The following is a 21,649-nucleotide window of genomic DNA, read 5'->3' as shown; positions in this document are numbered from 1 at the left end:
AATGCCCCTTTGAGCTGCTGCGTAGCTCTTTGTCAGAAGCCCTGAACTGGCCATCGCAACAAGATAGCAGATCAACTCAAGTGGCTGATACCGTCATCATCATCACCATCACTTGGGAACGTATAGCAACAGCCAAATACTCTAAACGCGTGTTTCTACAGACTCATATAGACCCACAGATCCACAGAGACCCATACTCACAGAGACCCATAATAAAACGAAACTTTTTATTTTACCAGATAAAGCCCCACTGAGCTATGTGGCTCTTTTTCAGAAGCGACCTGGTCATCATTAAACGATAGCAGCTCAATCCAAGTGGCTGATATCTTCGTCATCGTCGTCACGTGGACATTTATAGCAGCAGCCAAATATTCTAAACGCTGTGACGTCCATTCTAAATGTTGAGAGGAAAACCCAGAGGAACTCGGCGAGACATGCAAACTCCAAATATACAGCAACAGGCATCGAACCCACGACCTCCTGTGTATCAGGCTAGGTCAGGGGTCGGCAACCTACGGCTCCGGAGCCGCATGCGGCTCTTTACGGGCTGCTTCTTGACGATATGTACGTATGTACAGTATGTACTCAGATGCATTGCGGCTCTTGAAATACTGAATTTTGTACCGAATTGGAAAGAAATGGCTCTTCTTGTTATTTTGGTTGCCGACCCCTGGGCTAGGTAGTTAACATCTCTCCTGCCGGCGTTGTTACGTTCCGGTGTTTCTACAGACTCGTAGAGACCCACGGACACACAGAGACCCATTCTCGTAGAGAACCACAGAGACCCAGACTCATAGAGACCCACAGAGACCTTGACTCATAGGGACCCAAAGAGACCCAGACTCATAGAGACCCACAGAGACCTAGACTCAGAGACCCAAAGAGACCCATACTCATAGAGACCCAAAAAGGCCCATAGTCATTGAGACCCATACTAAATTTCGATTTAAAGCTTTCGTGACTGCAGGGATTCATCTTCTTGGTTCGTTCGGTAAAGTCACGTAGAAGGGAAATAATAAAATAATAAAAATAAAACAATAAATCATTCTCACGACGTTCCCCCTCCAACCCAGCTTAAATATACGCTCCAAGCCTGGTGGTGTTTTATTCAGACGCTGTCTTTCAGACAGACCTGTTCTTCACCTGAGGACGGCTGCTTGCGTTGTGGCCGAAACGTGATAATTATTTTATTATGTTTAATTTTTATTATTTTATTATTTCCCTTCTACGTGACTTTACCCATACTTAAACTAAACCATTTTCATTTTACCAGATCAGGTCCCACTGAACTGCTCTCTGGCTCTTTATCACAAGCGACCTGGCCATCACAAATGATAGCAGCTCAACACAAGTGGCTGATATCATCATCACGTGGACATTTATAGTAGAACCCCTCTGAACGACGGTCATTCGTTCTACGAAACCGGTCGTTAAGTGAGTAATAGAAAATGCACGTTAAAGGCTTATTTCGTCTGATAGTATCGAAGGTTATCCCATTTCCGCCACAAAAAAGGTACTTCATTATATTTAAACAATGGTTATTAATACACCAAGATGCTAACAACGTTATAAACACATAATATGAACAAGAAGCATGGTTAAATCAATGCGTTAATAAATCATTACTGTATGGTGGGTAAGCGAATACATTGGGCTGGATGGAGGCCCGTGATTAAGCGATTAGTCGTTTTCAGGGATGGTCATTAAGAGGGGTTCTACTCTCGACTATACACTACACTACTACACACCACTCTACTACACTACTACACACTACACTGCTACACACTACACTACTATACACTACACATTGGGCTCTATGGAGGCCCGTCGTTAAGCGATTAGTCTTTAAACGGGGTGGTTCTGCTGCATAGCAGTAGCCAAATACTCTTAAAAGCGTGGTGATGTTAATTCTACACACGGAGGTAAAAAAAATGGAGGACCTAGAAACCACCATTGGGAGAGAGAGAACAAGCGAGAGACACGCAGACTCCAGATGTACAGGAGCAGGCGTCGTCGTCCGAATATTCTGAACGACCCAAAACCATCAACGCGCTACAACTCGAAACTCGGATTTCAACTTAAATCAACCCAGAGGTGATCGTTCAACACCACCGTCGTTTGTCAATCCTCAAATCCAGTTAGGGCTGGATTCCAGGCCCCGGACTGGCCACTGGGCGGCTCCGGGTTATGTTCCGAAGTTTCCGATGCGCCGAGCTGTGTGTATGTGTGTCGAAGGGGGTGGGGGAAGAGAGTGAAACAATGCAACAAATAGATTCAACTTTGCGTGTTTTTTTTGTATGAAATACAGCCCGCTCTGCTGTAACGCAGCGCCTGAGCTCTTGTTGTTTCCTTAACGCGAATTGGAGATAGACGGCGCGCTGCCAGCTTACATTGACATGCTAATCACATTTACACAGTACATTTACGTTCAGATGTCTCACTTTAACATCACTAGCCCCCCCCCCCCCAATTCGTTTATGACTCTGGGGCTATGCCCATCTCTAACCTTTAAAAGCAGCCTGCATCACCAGCTTCCCTCTTTCTTCCGCCTGATGACGACTGCTTGCGTTGCGATCGAAATGTCGTGATCTATTATTTTTTCGACGTACGTGACTTTACCGAAAGAACCAAAGAGTGTGGAGATAGAAAATGTAATATAACGCGACGAACGTGTTATTACAGGCAACGCATTTTTTGTTATAACGCGGAAAACGGATTTTTATATACAGTAAAACCTCTTGTTAATACCACACTGGCCTTGCCGAATTATCCAATATTCCGAATTGTATAAAATGGTGACTCTCCAGTGCCTCGTGCCCCAATATGGAAATAATAATCCAAATTTGTTTTCCAAACTTTTCACGCACCAAACGCATTCATACACACAGCCTGCATCAATTATATCCAGAGCTGTAGTGTATAGTGTAGTAGTGTAGTGTATAGTAGTGTCGTGTACCTTACGCTCTCGGTTTGGCATTCAGGATAGTAGTGTAGTGTATAGTAGTGTTGTGTATGGTAGGACAGTGCATACATTATCAGAGTTATGTTTTTTATTTGCATTATGACTGCAGGTAATGTGGTCTATACAAACATGACTCCTTGTAAAAAAGGTGTCAGTTTTGTTGCCAGATAAAAGGGTAAAAAAAACAATTATCAACACATGTTTAGTTTAGTATTAGAGACTGGGTGAAAAGTGGGCGAAGGTTTGCCCCAAACTTAATGACGATATCAGCCACTCGGTTGAGCAGCTATCATTTTGTTATGGCCTGGGTCGCTTCTGATAAAGAGCTATGTAGTTCAGTGGGACCTTACACCTGGTAACATGAATTTGTAATTAATTCTAGATTTGACTGCAAGGATTCATATTCTTAGGTTTTTTTTTCGGTAAAGTCACGTAGGTAAAAAAAAAGAAATTAATAAAAGTTCAATTAAAAAAATAAAAATCACGACGTTTCGGAGGCAACACAAGCTTCCGTCTTCAGGTGGAACCGTCACAGTACGATTGCTGTATCAAGTAAATGAGAAATTCCAAGAGATCCGACCTTGTATATATACTGGGAGGAGCCGGTTCCACCTGAAGACGGAAGCTTGTGTTGCCTCCGAAACGTCGTGATTTATTTATTTATTTATTATTTTACTTTTATTATTTTTTATTAATTTCTATTTAAATTTTTTACCTACGTGACTTTACCGAAAAAACCTAAGAATATAGTTTTAGTTAGTTAAGCAGGCAGCCGAGAGGGGCGTGCCTAATACCTAGCACTGTCGATGAGCGCCGCTCACTGCTCAGCGCGTCTTAAGGGGCCGTCTATAAATGACGTCACGCGATTTTGGACGATTTTAACCCCCCCTCCCTCGTCACACGGCGTCACATAAAGTCAGACCCCCCCCCCTCAAATATGACGTCACAAAGCTCTGCCCCCCCCCACACCCCCCCAAAAAAGCATGCTTCAAATCGCTTTAAACTATTGTCATTGTAGTGCGTATTTAATGTGGCGCTGCACTCTGATGTTGTAGGAGAAAACATGTATTTAAAAAGTATATTTAACGAAGTAGAACGTGTTGTCTACATTTATTTAAAGTTGCGCATTTTGATGAGACGTTACATTTCTCAACCCCCCCCCCAATCGTCACACATCGTCACAAATGTCTGACCCCCCCCCCCCCCAGGTGCGTGACGTCATTTATGGACGGCCCCTAAGGAGCACCGAGCCAGAGTCTGGCCCCAGTACCAGTGCGGTCAGTTCCCAAAAGGCAGATGGTCGGTGGCGATTTTTAACTCAAAGAGATCGAGGGTTTACCTCTGGCGACGGCGGCGGCGACGGCGGCGGCGGCGCTGATGATGGCGACGGAGATGATCACAGCTAAGATCGTACAAGTGCGGTGGTCTGTAACAAACGATGGGGCAAATGGGGTGGGGCGGTGGGGAAGTAAACCATGAGGCACGCCTAGAGGGGTGTCTGGCGAACGTTTTCCAGCGTGCAGCTTCTGCTCGGAGAGTACTTACTACTAATAAAAATTAAATGTATAGTGCTGCATTCCATTCCTGTCAACCCCTTATCAGTGCCCTACCTTAAATTTCGATTTAAAGCTTTCGTGACTGCAGGGATTCATCTTCTTGGTTCTTTCGGTAAAGTCACGTAGAAGGGAAATAATAAAATAATAATACATTTACATAATAAAATAATTCTCACGACGTTTCGGCCACAACGCAAGCGGCCGTCCTCAGGTGAAGACGCTGTCTTTCCGACAGACCTGTTCTTCACCTAAGGACGGCTGCTTGCGTTGTGGCTGAAACGTCGTGAGAATTATTTTATTATGTTTTATTTTTATTATTTTATTATTTCCCTTCTACGTGACTTTACCGAAAGAACCAAGAAGATGAGTGCCCTACCTTATTGTAGACCAAATCAAACCTCATAGGTCAAAGTTCATCCTATACACTACACGATATACTACACTCCACTATACACTATACAGCACTATCATTACACTTTACACTGCACTATGTACTCCACTACACACCACCATACACTACACTATACACCCCACTATATACTACACTACTATCCACTACACTATACACTACACTACTACAACCTGTCAACCCCTTATCAGTGCCTATCTTAGACCAATTCAGACCCTATTGGTCACCCCGTGGCCTTAAAAATCTCAACGTTAATCCTCCAAAGCCTGTATTGACACGGCTGTACGCCATATGGACCTGAAAACTCAATTTCCCCCGTACAAGAATACGGGGTAACCCATATGGGTTGACAAGAATGGAATTCCATCCTAGGATCCCCAATGCGCAATGCATGCAATGGGGTTGTGTTGTGGAGTTTGCGGAGTCTCACAAGTCGTCCATTCGTTCCCTTCAAGTGGTAGTTTGTTATTGGCATCTGCAACATATCACAACAACAACAACAAATGCACATTAATATCAACCATCAAGCAATCCTCATTCATATGAAGGTGAATCCATTCACAGAGCAAGCGAGTAGTGGTAGCGGTTGCAGCTATGGGACATTTTTTTTGCCAGTATAAAAAATAAGAAGAGGCTTCACTGTCCTTTCTGGCAAGAAGACAGGAGTTGTGTGTGTGATTTCGAACTAAAATTCCCCTCCCTTACCTCCCACCTCCCTCCCCCCATTGTCACCCACCCACCCTCCACACCACCACCCCCAGAACGACACAAGCCCACACATACACCTCATTATCAAAAGCCTCATCGCCATCATCACCGGCACACCACTCGATCGCAGCAGCCCAGATCAGCACAACAGGGCAAATTTGGCCAACATCTAGGGGTAAGTGGAAAAAGTTAGTGAGGCAAGTGGTAGAAGCAGCCACGGGAACATCGGTTTTGGCGGGAGTGGCAACCGATTTAAATAATGATGGCCCAGGGCTGTGTTGAGACGCCGTCAGGGAAAAGAATATCTTTTTTGCGGCCTGATGCGGAGACAGGAAAGGCCGCCAGAGTACACGCCCCGGTGGGAGAGTCGATGACGATTCCACCGCTAGCGCTGGTGTTAATTCCCTTGAGATATCGATCACCATTAATCACCTCACGCGTGGACGCAGCAATTATAGTTTCGCCATTGGAACCAACAATCGGTCAACATTCCCTAGCGTCGGTGGACACCATTTTAAGACAGAACCAGCAGCTATGTGTGCACATTTCACAGACACACAGACACACACACAAACATAGACATACAGACACACACAGAGACATACACACACACAGACACACACATAGGCATAGACACACAGAGATACACACACACACACATAGAAACACACAGACATAAAAGATAAAGATCCCCCATATAGCCTTAACAGACTGTAGGGGCAAGTGCTGTTAGCGAGCACCTATAAAGGCCGGAACGGTACACAAGGGGGTGGGTGGCCAGCACCACGCCCGACCGCCTTTGTCTCCCTAGTGGCAATGTTTACACACCGCACCAGGTACTCATTTGAGGCTGAGTCGACCTAGGGGAGGCCCGGGACCAGTTCAGATAATCGTCACCGGTGTTGGCCGTGAGCGGGAATCGAACCTGTGTCGCCGGGTTCATAGCGCAGCGCGCTAACCGCTACACTACCGCTCCCCACACAGACATACACATACACACACACACATAAACATAGACAGCCAGAGATACACATACACACACATAGAAACACACAGAGACACACACAGACACACACACAGACGCCCACACAGACGCACGCACAGACGCACGCCAGTATCTCACCGCTGACGTAGACGCACGTGGAGGCCGTCGCTCTGCGTCCGGTCGCGACGTTGGTGGCCACGCACTCGTAGCGCCCCTCGTGGCCAACTTGCAGGTTGTGGATGGTCAGCTCGCAAGCATACGGTGGCGACGACGACGCCGGCAGTGGCAGCCTCCCACCGTTGAGGCTCCACATGCAGACGGCCCCTGGGCCGGAGGCGGTGATGCACGCCAGGCTCAGGCTGCCGCCCCTCGTCGCGTTGTGACAGCCGCTTGCGCCGGGCGGCGATCCGACCGAATGAAACGCGACGACGACCCTGCCGCTGCCGTTGTCGCCGGCAGCGACGACGACGACGACGAAAGCCCCGTCGCCCGAGCGTCGTCCGAAGGCGAACAGCGACGAGGGCCGCTCGCCGGGCCTTGCCAGGGCCCGGCGCACGGCGTCGTACGGTGAATGGTGACTGCCGCCCCCCGGGCCGGCCGGGTAGGCGAGGCGCACCAGAGCTCCGTGGGCGTCGTCACTGTCGGACGTGGCTGGGCATGGCGGGGCTGGGCCGCGGGCATCGCGAGTGCTCGCGGAGGGTCCCGACGGCGCTAGTTGGGAGGCTCCCCGCGTCGCGCTGAACATCCGACGGCTGTCGTCGCCGGAGAACGCCCGGAGGACGTCACGGAATGCCGCGTGCATCTTGGCGGAGATCCAGCCATCGGTGTCGTTGTCCTTCTCCTTCAGGAGTCTGCGCGTCAACTCGAAGGCCTCGGCGGCGAACGCCGGCTCCTCCTCCGCCTCCGCGGGGAAGATTCCCGCGAGGGTTGGGTACTTGCCGGGCTGTCGCGGTCTGTCGCCGCCAGAACGCGGAGAGGAGACGGAGGCGGCCTGGAGGAGCGCACGCACCGCGTCGAAGACCCTGCGGGCCACCATTCTCTTATCATATTCCTGGACTATGACAACGCCGCTGTTGCTGCTGCGGATGCGGATGATGTGACTGTCGACGTCGAGAGACGTCCAGTCGGCTCTCAGCATCGTCCTCTCTGGCTCGTCTGTGTGAAGTACGCGGGAGGGGGGAGGATTCTGATCAAACTGACTGATTGAACACGAACCGATCAAACAATTGACTGATTGACCGACCACACAACTGACCAATCAACCAACCATTTGACCAATCAATAGACCAATTAATCGACTGATAAATATATCGACCAACCGATTAATTGATCGATTCACTGGTCAGTAGACTGATCAACAAAGCGACCAACTGTTTGATCGACCAACCGATCGATTGACCAACCAATCGATAGAATGATTGACTGACCGATCGTAATGACGTCTTTGTTTTGTCTTGAATTGAGCTAGATGGCATGAATGTAAATGTGTTGTGCACCCTCCTGCCACCCAACATAGCCAATCAGTAAATGTTCATCACGGTGTGAACTGAACGTGACGACGATGATGATATCAGCCACTTTGATAAGCTGCTATCATTTGTGATGGCCAGGTTGCTGTGGTGCCATACACCTGGTAACATAAAAAAAATGTTGTTTACAGTGTACGAGCAGGAAGTACCCGGCGTTTTCCGGGGTAAATACATGTTTTAAAACGTGTCTTCTCTTTAAAAAACACAACATACACAAATACTAAGCTTTTATAAAAGCCCGGCGTTCCATTTGTCTGTCCATTTATCGGTCAACGAAACTATGAGAACCTACTAGAAGGCCTGATTCACAAAAGTTATAGAAAGGGGGGGTAAAAAGTTGATCTAGTGTATAATGTAGTGTTTAGTAGTGTATAGGAGTGTAACGACACTGACGACAAAGTAGGAAGAGCCACTTTATCAGGACACAGCCATAGTATGGGACGCTGGGCCTCGATCTTGTTCTTCAACTTGTCTTCCCTCGAACGTGCCCTCCCCCTGTGCTCTGCCCTTTTATTACATGCTTTTTAAATCCTTTATATTAAGTTCGCTTGCTTGCTTAGGACCGTGCAAATCTTTCGGTCGTTTTTTAACCCACTTCCTGTGATCCAATCGAGCTGACATTTTGCACACAGACTCGTTGTGCGTGACAATGCATTAACGTGAAAAAATTTTTCCAAAATTTTTAAACTGTTTAGGGAATTTTTTTAAAATATTTAATTACCAATTGTTTAATGCTGCCAGACAATCATCTGACCCATAGGTGGCAGCCATCTCAAGCCAGAGGACGAGAGGACTCTAGCCACCCCGATGCCACGCATATAAAGGATTTATAGTGAAAAACTTTGTTTTTACGGGTTAATTTTTTATTAACTCACTCTGTTGTATCCTCAAATCTTGTAACTCAATTTCTACCCACTTCCAAATGTGGTATCGACTGCAAACTTGGTATACTTATGTCATACTGATGACAATACTATATTATATCATTAAAATAAAAATAGTTTTAAACATTATTTTTTATATGTTTCGGCTTGGGTCTAATTGTCCACGCTCAACTTACGTTGGCTGTAAATCACCACGGTCCCTTACGTTATGGCAAGCTTCCTGGCCACTTCTTGGAGTCGTGGAGTTCTTTAATTACTAGTACGATACATTTCATTAAAGCGTGTTTAAAAATAAGTTTTTTTTATATTACTTATATGGTTCCGGTAGCATTTTTTCTGGAATGTTCCCTCGCTGTATTTCCCCTTAGCCAATCCCTGTCGTTCCCCTCCAACGGATCCTAACCTTCGCCTCTGGGTTCCACTTCTGTTTCCTGCCAATTCTCCTTTAGACCATTTTCTCCCATCACTTTAAAATACTTCCTCCCGACCAATCCCTGTGGAGGCCTCTTTCGGCCAATCGGAGACCTTGGTTTATTTTCGAATATCCATTAGGCTGCACATTTACTTGGGGTAATTTTTCTGGAATTACAGTAGTGTCGTGTATAGTTATATTATGTACGGCAGTGTTTCGCAGTGTAGTGCATAGCAGTGTATAGTAGTGTTGTATAATATCGTAGTGTATTGATTGTAGTGTAGTGCATAATAGTGTAGTGTATAGTAGTGTATATTCGTGTAGTGTATAGTAGTGTAGTGTTTTTTAGTGTATAGTAGTGGTGTAGTGAATCGTGTAGTGCATAGTAGCGTAGAGTAGTGTATAGTAGTGTAGTGTATAGTAAAGATGTTATCAACCATACAAAAAAGATTTAACTACACATTTTTGGACCATCTTATCTGACAGGCACTATTTTACTCTACCGAGTGTTAACATCCCCAGCGTTTAACAGTACTTCCTTTTTCGTATTTAATTAATTTACCCACCCAGCAGCATAACAAAAGGCGGCTTGAATCGTATTTAATTCATTTACCCACCCAGCAGCATAACAAAAGGCGGCTTAATCCTAGCTGGCTTATCTACATATGCCAGCTACATTACAAAGGCATAGTTCCAGCAGCAGTACCGATCATCTCACAGCTCCTCCTCTCCCGCAGCCCTTCCTGGCTCCTCCCCCCTTAACCAGTATATAAGGATACAGATATTTTGCTGTGACAGTTTCACCTGAAGGCGGAAGCTTGTGTTGCCTCCGAAACGTCGTGATTTTATTGTTTTTATTAATTTTAATTTATTTTTTTTTACCTACGTGACTTTACCGAAAGAACTAAGAGTATGAATCCTTGCAGTCACGAATGCTTCAAATCTAGAATTAGTGTATAGTAGTGTAGTGTTGAGTAGTGTATAGTGTAGTGTATGGTAGGGTATAGTGTAAGTATAATAGTGTAGTGTATAGTAGTGTAGTGTATAGTTATGTAGTGGATAGTGTTGCAGTGTATAGTGTAGAATATAGTGCAGTGTATAGCAGTGCTATGTATAGTAGTGTGTAGTGTATAGTGGGGTAGTGTATATAGTGTAGTGTATAGTGGTGTATATAGTGTAGTGTATAGTGTAACGGTAGCTCTCGCTGTTCAATAGGCTGTATGTCTCCATCATTAACGCAACTGCTGTGCGTGCGTACGGCGACGATGCTCCTTTACATCTCTGACCCCGCCTACTTACCCTTGGTTGACACCCACCTCAAACCTCTTGTTGCAACAGCCGTTTCTTGTTCAGCAGCTCTACTGCTGTATCTTTCTACCTGATGACGATTGCATGTGTTGCGATCGAAACGTTGTGATATATTATTTATTTTTCTTTTTACGTACGTGACTTTACCGAAAGAACCGAAGAGTATAGTGTATAGTGTGGTGTATAATAGTGTAGTGTATAGTGGTGCGGTGTATAGTAGTGTGTAGTCTAAAGTGGTGTTGTGTGTATAGTGTAGTGTATAGTGGTGTATATAGTGTAGTGTATAGTGTACTGTACAGTAGTGTAGTGTGTAAATGTGTAGTTTATATAATGTAGTATATAGTGGTGCAGGATATAGTATTGTATAGTGTATAGTAGTGTAGTGTATAGTGTATTGTAGTGTAGCATATAGTGTAGTGTATCGTAGTGTAGTGTGGAGTGTATCGTGCAGTGCATAGTAGTGTAGTGTATATTATAGTTTAGTGTATAGTAGTGTAGCATATAGTGTAGTGTACAGTAGTGTAGTGTACAGTAGTGTAGTGCATTGTAGTGTAGCGTATAGTGTAATGTACATTAGTGTAGTGTGTAATGGAGTGCATTCTAGTGTAGCGTATTGTAGTGTAGTGTATAGTAGTGTAGTGTATAGCCGTGTAGTGGATTTTGGTGTAGTATATAGTGTAGAATATAGTGTAGTGTATCATGTAGTGTATAGCAGTGTAATGTATAGTGTAGTATATAGTAGTGTAGTGTATAGTAGTGTAGTGTATAGTGTAGTTTATAGTAGTGTAGTGTATAGTGTAGTTTATAGTAGTGTAGTGTATAGTAGTGTAGTGTATAGTGTAGTGTATAGTAGTGTAGTGTATAGTGTAATTTATAGTAGTGTAGTGTATAGTGTAGTTTATAGTAGTGTAGTGTATAGTGTAGTTTATAGTAGTGTAGTGTATAGTAGTGTAGTGTATAGTGTAGTGTATCGTGTAGTGTATAGTAGTGTAGTGTATAGTGTAGTTTATAGTAGTGTAGTGTATCGTGTAGTGTATAGTAGTGATGTATAGTGTAGTATATAGCAGTGTAGTGTATAGTGGTGTAGTGTATAGTGTAGTTTATAGTAGTGTAGTGTATAGTAGTGTAGTGTATAGTGTAGTATATAGCAGTGTAGTGTATAGTGGTGCAGTGCAAAATGCACCGTACGAGCAGGGGGGACACCACTCACAGTGAACGTCGACTCTGACTTCTGCGCTGGGGCTGCGTCCGCACGCGTTGCTCACGACGCAGTCATAGTGACCCACGACCCCATTGTCGACGGAGTTCAGCGCCAGCGAACGGTTGCCCCCCGCATCCTCCCCCAAGGGGCAGCCGTCTCGGAACCAGCTCACGGTCACGTCGTCGCCGCTTCCGCTGCTTCCGTCGGGCACGCGACAGCTGAGGGTGACGCTGTCGCCCTCGACGATGCGGTTGGGGTGGACGTAGATAGACGGCATGGGCAGTGGCCCTGCAAGGCGAAGGAAATTAAATCAAACGGACAACGACCGTCTAGCCGCGTCGCACGCACTTTTAGATGCATTGTACATTACTATACACTACACTATACACTACACGACTACACACTACACTATACACTACACATTACTTTACACACTACCCTATACTACTATACACTACCATACACTATACACTACACTATACACTACACTATACATTTTACCTTACACTACTATACACTACACCATAGACTACTATACACTTCCCTATACACTACACTACTATACAATACTATACACTACACTATAAACTACTGTACACTACACTATACACTTCACTATACATTTTACATTACACTGCTTACACTACACTACTATACACTACACTATACACTGCACTTTACACTAAACGATACACTTTACATTACACTACTATACACTACACTATACACTACACCATACACTGCACTATACACTTGACATTACACTACTATACTACAATACACTACACAATGCACTACTATACACTACGTTCGGTGCCAAAGAATTATGTGTAACAGCACTTTCCCCCTGTTAGAGGCTACATGGGGGGGGGGGGGGTCCTTTGTCTTTGTGGACATGTAACCAGCGTCGTGATGGCTAGGAGATGTTAACTACCTCGCCTGGTATGCAGGAGGTCGTCAGTTCGATCCCGACTCTGACGATACCTGCTGTATATTTGGTGTCTGTGTGTCTCCCTCTCCCCGTGGTGGTCGCGTGGATTTTTCTCCGGGTCCTCCGGTTTGTCCCTCCAAATTTAGAATGAACATCACCACGCGTTTAGAGTTTTTGACTGCTGCTATGTATTCCCACATGATGATGATGATATCAGCCACTTGGTTGAGCTGCTATGATTGGGTCGCTTGTCTGAAAGAGAAGCTACACAGCTGCTCGGTGGTGGGACCTCTTTACACCTAGCACAAGAAAAAAACATTTAATCAATAAACCGACGTGAACGTACCTGTGACGCGCAAATCATACGACTGGCACTTCGTAAAAGTGTGACTGTGTTTGTATTCCAATTCGTAGACTCCCCGGTCTCCGTCGCCCACCCCTTTGAGCAGCAGAGACATGTCAGAGGTGAGCTCCACTCGCCCCTTGTAGTTCGGGGTGGGTTCTTGAGACGACCAATCAGACACTTGGAACAGATCATACATTATTATTTTTTCGTCTCCCTTTCGCATCACGTTCCAGCTCAACTTGGCTCCGTCCGGAATGGTGCACCTCCGTGGGAGGGTGACGGACGCTCCGGGGCAACTGGCGACGGATTCGAGAGCGTCCACGGGACCTGCGGAACGAAAGGGGGAAAAAAATTACACGGCACGCATTTGTACGTTACACGATACACTACCATACACTACTATACATAACACTATACACTACTATGCACTGCACTTTACACTACACTATACACTACTATACACTACACTACTAAATTCTAATATACATTACACTAGATACGACACTACTATACACTACACTACTATACACTATTATACATTACGATACATAATTGGGGCCGTCCATGAATGACGTCACGCGATTTTGTCCGGTTTTTGACCCCCCCTCCCCCCCTCGTCACATGACGTCACACGACGTCACAAAAAGTCAGACCCCCCTCAAATATGACGTCACAAAGCTCTGCCCCCCCCCCCCAAAACCATATTTCCATTTTGCACTAAACACTACACTACTAAAGACTGAACTATAAAAAAATTAATATGCTTCAAATCACTTTAAACTATTATCATTGTAGTGCGTATTTAATGTGGTGCTGCACTCTGATGTTGTAGGGAAACACGTGTATTAAAAAGGAGGCGTTGGAAAGCTGAAATTTAGCATAAAAATAACTTGCAAATATTCAACGTGTAACTAAAACTGCAGATGTTCAGAATATTATATTGAAATTCTGCCATAATTATAAAATATTAAAAGTAATTATAACTATAAAAAATACGTTTTACTTTAAAGTAGAACGAAGCAAAATGGAGAGGACAATTATAGCAATCACATATTCATTTCACAGAATGAAAAGCCCTGGTAGAATCATTAGAATCAAAATGTTTAATAACAATCATTCAAATAATTTACAAAATGTATGCTTCTCCATTCTCCCATGGAGAAACGAAATGCTCCTTCATGGAATAATTATAATAGGTGGCCTTAGTAAATTTAAATAATCAAATAGTTAATAATTAAAAGTAATCCAATTTTGTGTTGTTATAACAATTATATTTAATTATTCAAAGTTGCGCATTTTGACATGACGTCACATTTCTGAACCGACCCCCTCCCCCCCTCTTCACACATCGTCACAAATGTCTGACCACCCCCCCCCCCCCTAGGTGCGTGACGTCATTTACGAACGGCCCCATTATACAGTACACACGATACACTACACTATACTCTGCACTATACACTACACTACTATAGCCTGGACTACTATACACTACACTCCATAATACAGGTTTGTTTGGGTTAGATCGCGTAAATATATACATGTGTCATTAAACCCGCCACCACCCGACACAGCCAATTAGTAAGGTTTGTCACCTAAACAGAACATGCCAATTCGTTACGAGTACAATCTGAGAATGACGTTTTGCCAGTAATTACAACTAGCTTCATCAGGCAACAGTCAGATTTGTGGAGAAATCCTCCTGTATCGTTCCTTAAATAGACGGGTAGATGTGATCACGACACTCGTGAGCACTTTTAGCACGAATTGGGAGGTGATTAATGAATGCATATAAATGACTATGGGTATCCATTGCTTTTTTGGTTATTGTTATGGTAATCAACCTATATTATGCATGCGCATTTGTTCTAATACCTCCTGTCGATTGTGTGCACTAAATTATGATAATAGGTTTTTTTCCCTTTCTGGAAATAAAACGGCAGGTTGTGTTAAGATGTTACAACACCAAACTGAAACCTTTGCAAGGAATGATGTCTGCATTAACCACATATACTTGTAGTGAACATGCAAAAAAAACATGCTCTGACAGTATATGCATTGTCTTTGAAACTGATTGGTCCACACCAGAGACAGCTTTCTTTAGAGCCTGGTTTCAAACAGTGTTCGACCGGAGGACGCCAAAAGGCGACCAGCATAAAGACAATGTCACTATCAGGACATTGAGAGCTCGGGGAGAGCAGCTACAACACGAGACCTCCTTTGCCAGTATTAAATTATGATAATATGTTTTTCCCCTTTCTAGCAATAAAACAGTTGTGTTAAGATGTTAAAACACCAAACTGAAACCTTTGCAATCCTAGCACATGTCTTGCAATTAAGTGCGAACCATGACAACTCAGAGGAGGACGGGACTGCTTGAATCCAACACAGTGGTCAGAATAAACAGGAGGCCTCACAGATAGATTAGATGAACATAGACACTGCACGATTGCCACCCACACAGACCACACAGCTACATTCTATTCTTAGGTTTTTTCGGTAAAGTCACGTAGGTAAAACATCAAAATTAATGAAAATAAAATAAAACAAAAATCACGACGTTTCGGAGGCAACACAAGTCTCCGTCATCAGGTGGGACCGTCACAGCCTGATGACGGAGACTTGTGTTGCCTCCGAAACGTCGTGATTTTGTTTTATTTTATTTTATTTTCATAAATTTTGATGTTTTACCTACGTGACTTTACCGAAAAAACCTAAGAATATGATTCCTTGCAGTCACGAAAGCTTCAAATCTAGAGCTACATTCTATGCTACACACATTCCAAGATGTATTTATCAAACGCAAATATGATCTTGGGTGCACTCATCTTTTAAAGCACCACATAGAAACGGGGAAATCCGCACCTCATGAGCCCCACCGAACAACTACACATCCAGGATAGGGTCAGAGAAATGTTAAAGGCCGATATTAAAGCACCATCAAGCAGACCTTCGGGGTGGCACCAGTTGTCCTTGTGCGAAAAACGGATGGCGCATTAAGATTTTGCGTGCATTTCCGCCGCTTAAATAAGGTCACATTGGCAGATACATACCCCATCGCCCGCATCGACGGCTCACTCGAAGCCTTCTTCGGGGCAAAACATTTTCTCCACACTTGACCTTTCTGCAGGGATTTTTCCATTTTAACTTTTTTGCCGCTGGGGTTACATACGGCCCTGGCCACATTTCAACGTCTCATGGAGCTGGTGTCGGCAGGTTTTGAATGGGAGACCTGCCTCGTCGTCTAACTCCATGATGTTATAGTGCTCACAAACACTCCCGACGACTACCTTAATCGCTTGAGCCAAGTCTTCTCTAGGATCCGGCAGGCTAACCTGAAATTAAAACCAGCCAAATGCCACCTGGCACAGACATCAGTCCGGTACCTAGGCCATGTAGTTAGCCGAGAATGCCACTGACCCCTCAAAAACCGCCTGCATACAGGAATGGCCTACGTCTACATCAGCGCCCGAGGTCAGACGATTCCGAGGATTCGTCTCAATACTACAGGAAATTCGTCCCACAGTTCGCTACCATAGCCCAACCCCTACAAGTACTTATTGGAAAAGGGAAAATATTAATGTGGGGAACTGCAGAGCAAACATAATCGAAACGTCGTGAGAATGTAATTGTGTTTATTTGTATCATTTTATTATTTCCATTCTACGTGACTTTACCGAAAGAACCAAGAATGTCATTGACACTATTCACTATGGACTGCACTACTATACACGACTATAAACTACACTACTATATACAACTATAAAGTACACTTCTATACACCACAGTGTACAGTGCACCACTATACACTACACCATTATATACTACAGTATACAGTACATTACTGTTCACATCACTACTATACACTACACTACTATACAGAACACGGCACACTAGAAACTATTATACACTACACTATTATATACTACACTATTAACTACTATACACTGCACTATACACTGCACTATACACTACACTATAAACTACTATACACTACACTATACACTGCACTATACACTACACTACGATATGCTACACTATACCCTACACTACTATACAGGTAGTCCTCTACTTACGATGGAGATGCGTTACGACGACCCCATCGTAAGTCAAAAATATCGTAAGTCGAAGATGGCCTAGCTTACCCAGGAGTTTTAAAGAATGATTATAATTTAGCAAAACAGAGCAATTTACAGTACCGTACTGTATAAACGATATACTGTATGTATTTATTAATTATAATACCGTATTGCACAGTAAAATGTAAAGCTAAAAAAACAAGGTAAATTCTTAGCCTACCTATATGAACTGCAATTTAATAGAAAGTTTTTTCAGGAAACAATCCTATCTAACAGAGGGCCTACAGATTGATTGATTGATTCTGTGAACAGGTGTCTTTTATACAGGTAACAAGCTGAGATTAGGAGCACTCCCTTTAAGAGTGTGCTCTAATCTCAGCTCGTTACCTGTATAAAAGACACCTGGGAGCCAGAAATCTGTCTGATTGAGAGGGGGTCAAATACTTATTTCCCTCATTAAAATGCAAATCAATTTATAACATTTTTGACATGCGTTTTTCTGGATTTTGTTGTTGTTATTCTGTCTCTCACTGTTCAAATAAACCTACCATTAAAATTATAGACTGATCATTTATTTGTCAGTGGGCAAACGTACAAAATCATCAGGGGATCAAATACTTTTTTCCCTCACTGTACGTGACATTTATTTTTTCATGCGAGTCGAAAATGTATTCATGCGAGCATGATCCCCCCCCTCCTCCCCCCCCCGGGTTTGGTGGTGGCTGTAAGGCACCGACAAGGCTTATCTCTCCTAGTTACACATAGCCACCAAAACCCCACAGCCACAGAAGCAAACAAGTTGAAACTGGCTTCTCGAATACAACACGGAGGTCACGATAACATCGAGTGGCTTAGGGGCCGTCCATAAATGACGTCACGCACCTAAGGGGGGGGGGGGGTCAGACATTTGTGACGATGTGTGACGAGGGGGGGGGGTTGAGAAATGTGACGTCACATCAAATTGCGCAACTTTAAATAAATATAGACAACACGTTCTACTTAATTAAATATTATTTTTAATAAATGTTTTCTCCTATAACATCAGAGTGCAGCGCCACATTAAATACGCACTACAATGACAATAGTTTAAATCGATTTGAAGCATGTTATATCGTTTGGGACGAAACTCAAAAGAAAGCTGTCTCTGGTGTAGACCAATCAGTTTTAAAGACAATGCATATATTATCAGAGTATGTTTTTTTGCTTGCATTCTGACCACAAGCATTGTGGTTAATGCAGACACGATTCCTTGTAAAATGTTTCAGTTTGGTGTTTTAACATCTTAACACCTGTTTTGTTGCCAGAAAAAAGGGGAAAAACCTGTTATTATATTTTGGTACTGGCAAAGGAGGTCCCATGATCTATGAACGTCGTTCGTCGATGGGTAATAGCCTATGGCCAACGTAGGTACATGGACAATGTTACGCTATGAGCAATGAAAGGCAATGGACGATGTTAGTCTATTGGCAATGTTAGTATATGGGCAATGTTAGTCTATGAGCATGTACGTTAATGGATCATGCTAGTCTATGGCAAATGTAGCACATGGGCAGTATTAGCTTAGGGGCAATGTTAGTCTGCATGCAACATTAGTCTAAGGTCAATGTTCGTCCATGAGCAATGTTAGTCAATGGGCAATGCTATTATCAACTCAGAATCGCAATCGGTATTAACACTGCAGGCGGAATCTGATGAGCTATAAAGCTCTTTCAGAGATGTCCAGTAGTGACACGGGGTGGTCAGAACGTGACAACAACAGCAATACACAAAAACGACAGAGAGTAGTGCATAGTATAGGAAAGGTAAACAAATCACTTACCAAAAAAATATATACAAATAAAACGAATACCGGACAGCCAATTAGTAAGGTTTCTCACGTGAACAGAACGTGCCACTTCGTTACAAGTACAGCCACACTGGTTGTGTGTTGGAGAGCAAAGCCACAACATTTACACTCCGAGTACGACGTTGAACATTAACGAGTACTGCTATTTGAGTTGCACACAATCGACAGGAGTTGCCAGAACAATGGGCTTGCATAATGTACGTTGATGACCATACAAACAACCAAACCGGCAATGGATACCCATTGTCATGTATATGCATTCATTAATCCCCCCTCCCCTCCCTCCAGGAGGATGTCTTTACAAATCTGGCTGTCACCTGATGATGCTCATTGTAATTACTGGCGAAATGTCATACTGCAAATTGTAAATGTGGTGGCCAGTAATTGCAACCAGCTTCATCAGGCCACAGCCAGATTTGTGGAGAAATCCTCCCGTTTCGTTCCTTAAATAGAGGGGTAGATGTGATGGCATCACTTGTGAGCACTTCTTGAGCGATGTGGGGGGCGGGATTAATGAATGCCCAAAAACATAGTTTTAGGTCAGTTTAACACGTAGGCTTTCGCGACCAGTATTATTCATAATAAATTTTTTTGGGTCAGATCGCGTAAGTATAAATGTGTTGCAACCCTCCACCACCCGACACGGCCAATCAGTAAGAAATGTGTCACGTTAACAAAACGCCAATTAGTTGCTTCTTCAGCCCACCGGTGTGTTTGAAGAGTGAATCTACAACATTTACAATTTGAGTACGACGTTTCGCTGGTAATTACATCCACCATCTTCGGGGCGATTTGCCAGAATAGTGAAGCCATCTTAAGGTAATTCTATATTTGAAGCTTTCGTGACTGCAAGGATTCATATTCTTAGGTTTTTTCGGTAAATTCACGTAGGTAAAAATAAAATAAAAAAAATAAAAAAAATTACTTGATACAGCTGTCGTGGCTGTGACGGTTCCACCTGAAGACGAAAGCTTGTGTTGCCTCCGAAACGTCGTGTATTTTTATTTTAATTTTATTTTTACTTACGTGACTTTACCGAAAAAACCTAAAAATACCATCTTAAGGTAGTTAAATTAGTTAAGTTCACCCACCTCCGAGATTCGCCGTCAGAACGAAGAGTAGCAACATCGTGGCCTGTGCCGACGCTTTGCACCCCGTTCCGCCGAGCGTGCCGGAAAAATTAAACTGTGATACCAGTTGCTGAAATATATATTGATTAAGTGTGCATTTGGTTTGCTGAGGGGATAGAGGGGGGAGGCTGAGTAACATTTTGTGGGCTGAAGCTCAGAGTCTGGAGGGAGGGAGGGGGTGAGGCGGTTTGAACCGAGTGGAAATAATTTGCGGAAATAAATGTTAGTGTATAGTTCTAGTTCCGCCACCAACACCTCACACGGGGCGCCAGGGTGGCTCGGGACATGTTAACCACCTCGCCTGGTATACAGGAGGTCGTGGGTTCGCTCCCGACCCTGACGATGCCTGCTGCTGTATATTTGGAGTCAGCATCCCTCTCTCATCACCATCACGGTGGCTCGGGAGATGTTAACTACCTCGCCTGAAGACGGAAGCTTGCGTTGCCTCCGAAACGTTGTGATTTTTATTTTATTTTACTTTTATTAATTTTAATTTTTTACCTACGTGACTTTACCGAAAAAACCTAAGAATATGGAGCAAAATAAATTAAACGCACATACACAGAGACCCATAGAGACCTACAGAGACCCACACATTAGCACGGTTGCCTACGTGCGGTCGTGCGAAAGAAGTTCAACATACACACATACACAGAGACCCATAGAGACCTACAGAGACCCACAGATTAGCACAATGGGCTACGTGCGGTGGTGCAGAAGAGGTTTAACACACACGCACATACACAAAGACCCACAGACACTCATAGAGACCTACAAGAGGCCCACAGATTGGCGCGGTTGGCTCCGTACGATTGCGCATGAGAAGTTCAACAGTGCGTTGGTATGCGCACGGCACTCGACTCGCCCCCGTGGCTTGAATCGAGAGGGCTCTTCAACGCTGTCACAGATGGGTGGCTGGAGAAGGCGTCTCTCCCTCTGTGCTTGTTATTAAAGCCGCGGAATTTCGTTTCCATTGCCCGAAGCCACAACAATGACCACGCAATAAAGCCGCTAATTTTCGATTTAAAGCTTTCGTGACTGCAGGGATTCATCTGCTTGGTTCTTTTGGTAAAGTCACGTAGACGGGAAATAATAAAATAATACAAATAAAACATAATAAAATAATTCTTCTTGGTTCTTTCGGTAAAGTCACGTAGAAGGGAAGTAATAAAATAATAAAAATAAAACATAATAAAACAATTCTCACGACGTTTCGGCCACAACGCAAGCAGCCATCCTCAGGCGAAGAATGAAACACCCCAAGCTTGGAGCGTATATTTAAGCTGGGTTAGAGGGGGGGGAGGTGGGAAGAAGAGCGCCTAAACAAAATAATTTGCATATCAAGAGGAATTCAGCATATGGAAAA

The 21,649-nt window shown here is 43.9% G+C and overlaps 1 protein-coding gene across 1 annotated transcript; it reads right to left on the bottom strand.

The window, feature by feature from the left end:
• Positions 1–213: 213 nt before the first annotated feature.
• Positions 214–20,362, bottom strand: LOC144737383 (uncharacterized). The gene is made up of 7 exons (XM_078620054.1): positions 20,245–20,362; positions 13,232–13,558; positions 11,964–12,242; positions 6,759–7,775; positions 5,358–5,402; positions 4,302–4,388; positions 214–2,214 (listed from the first exon to the last, which is right to left on the bottom strand). Exons 1-7 carry the CDS (start codon positions 20,279–20,281, stop codon positions 2,186–2,188), a joined length of 1,821 nt encoding a protein of 606 aa, XP_078476180.1. The 5' UTR covers positions 20,282–20,362; the 3' UTR covers positions 214–2,185.
• Positions 20,363–21,649: the final 1,287 nt, after the last annotated feature.

This window comes from Lampetra planeri, chromosome 69, assembly GCF_965212315.1.
Source record: "Lampetra planeri chromosome 69, kcLamPlan1.2.h2, whole genome shotgun sequence".
Classification (NCBI taxonomy): Eukaryota; Metazoa; Chordata; class Hyperoartia; order Petromyzontiformes; family Petromyzontidae; genus Lampetra; species Lampetra planeri.
The sequence above is the reverse complement of the archived record's forward strand: the minus strand, read 5'-3'. Positions and strand labels throughout refer to the sequence as shown.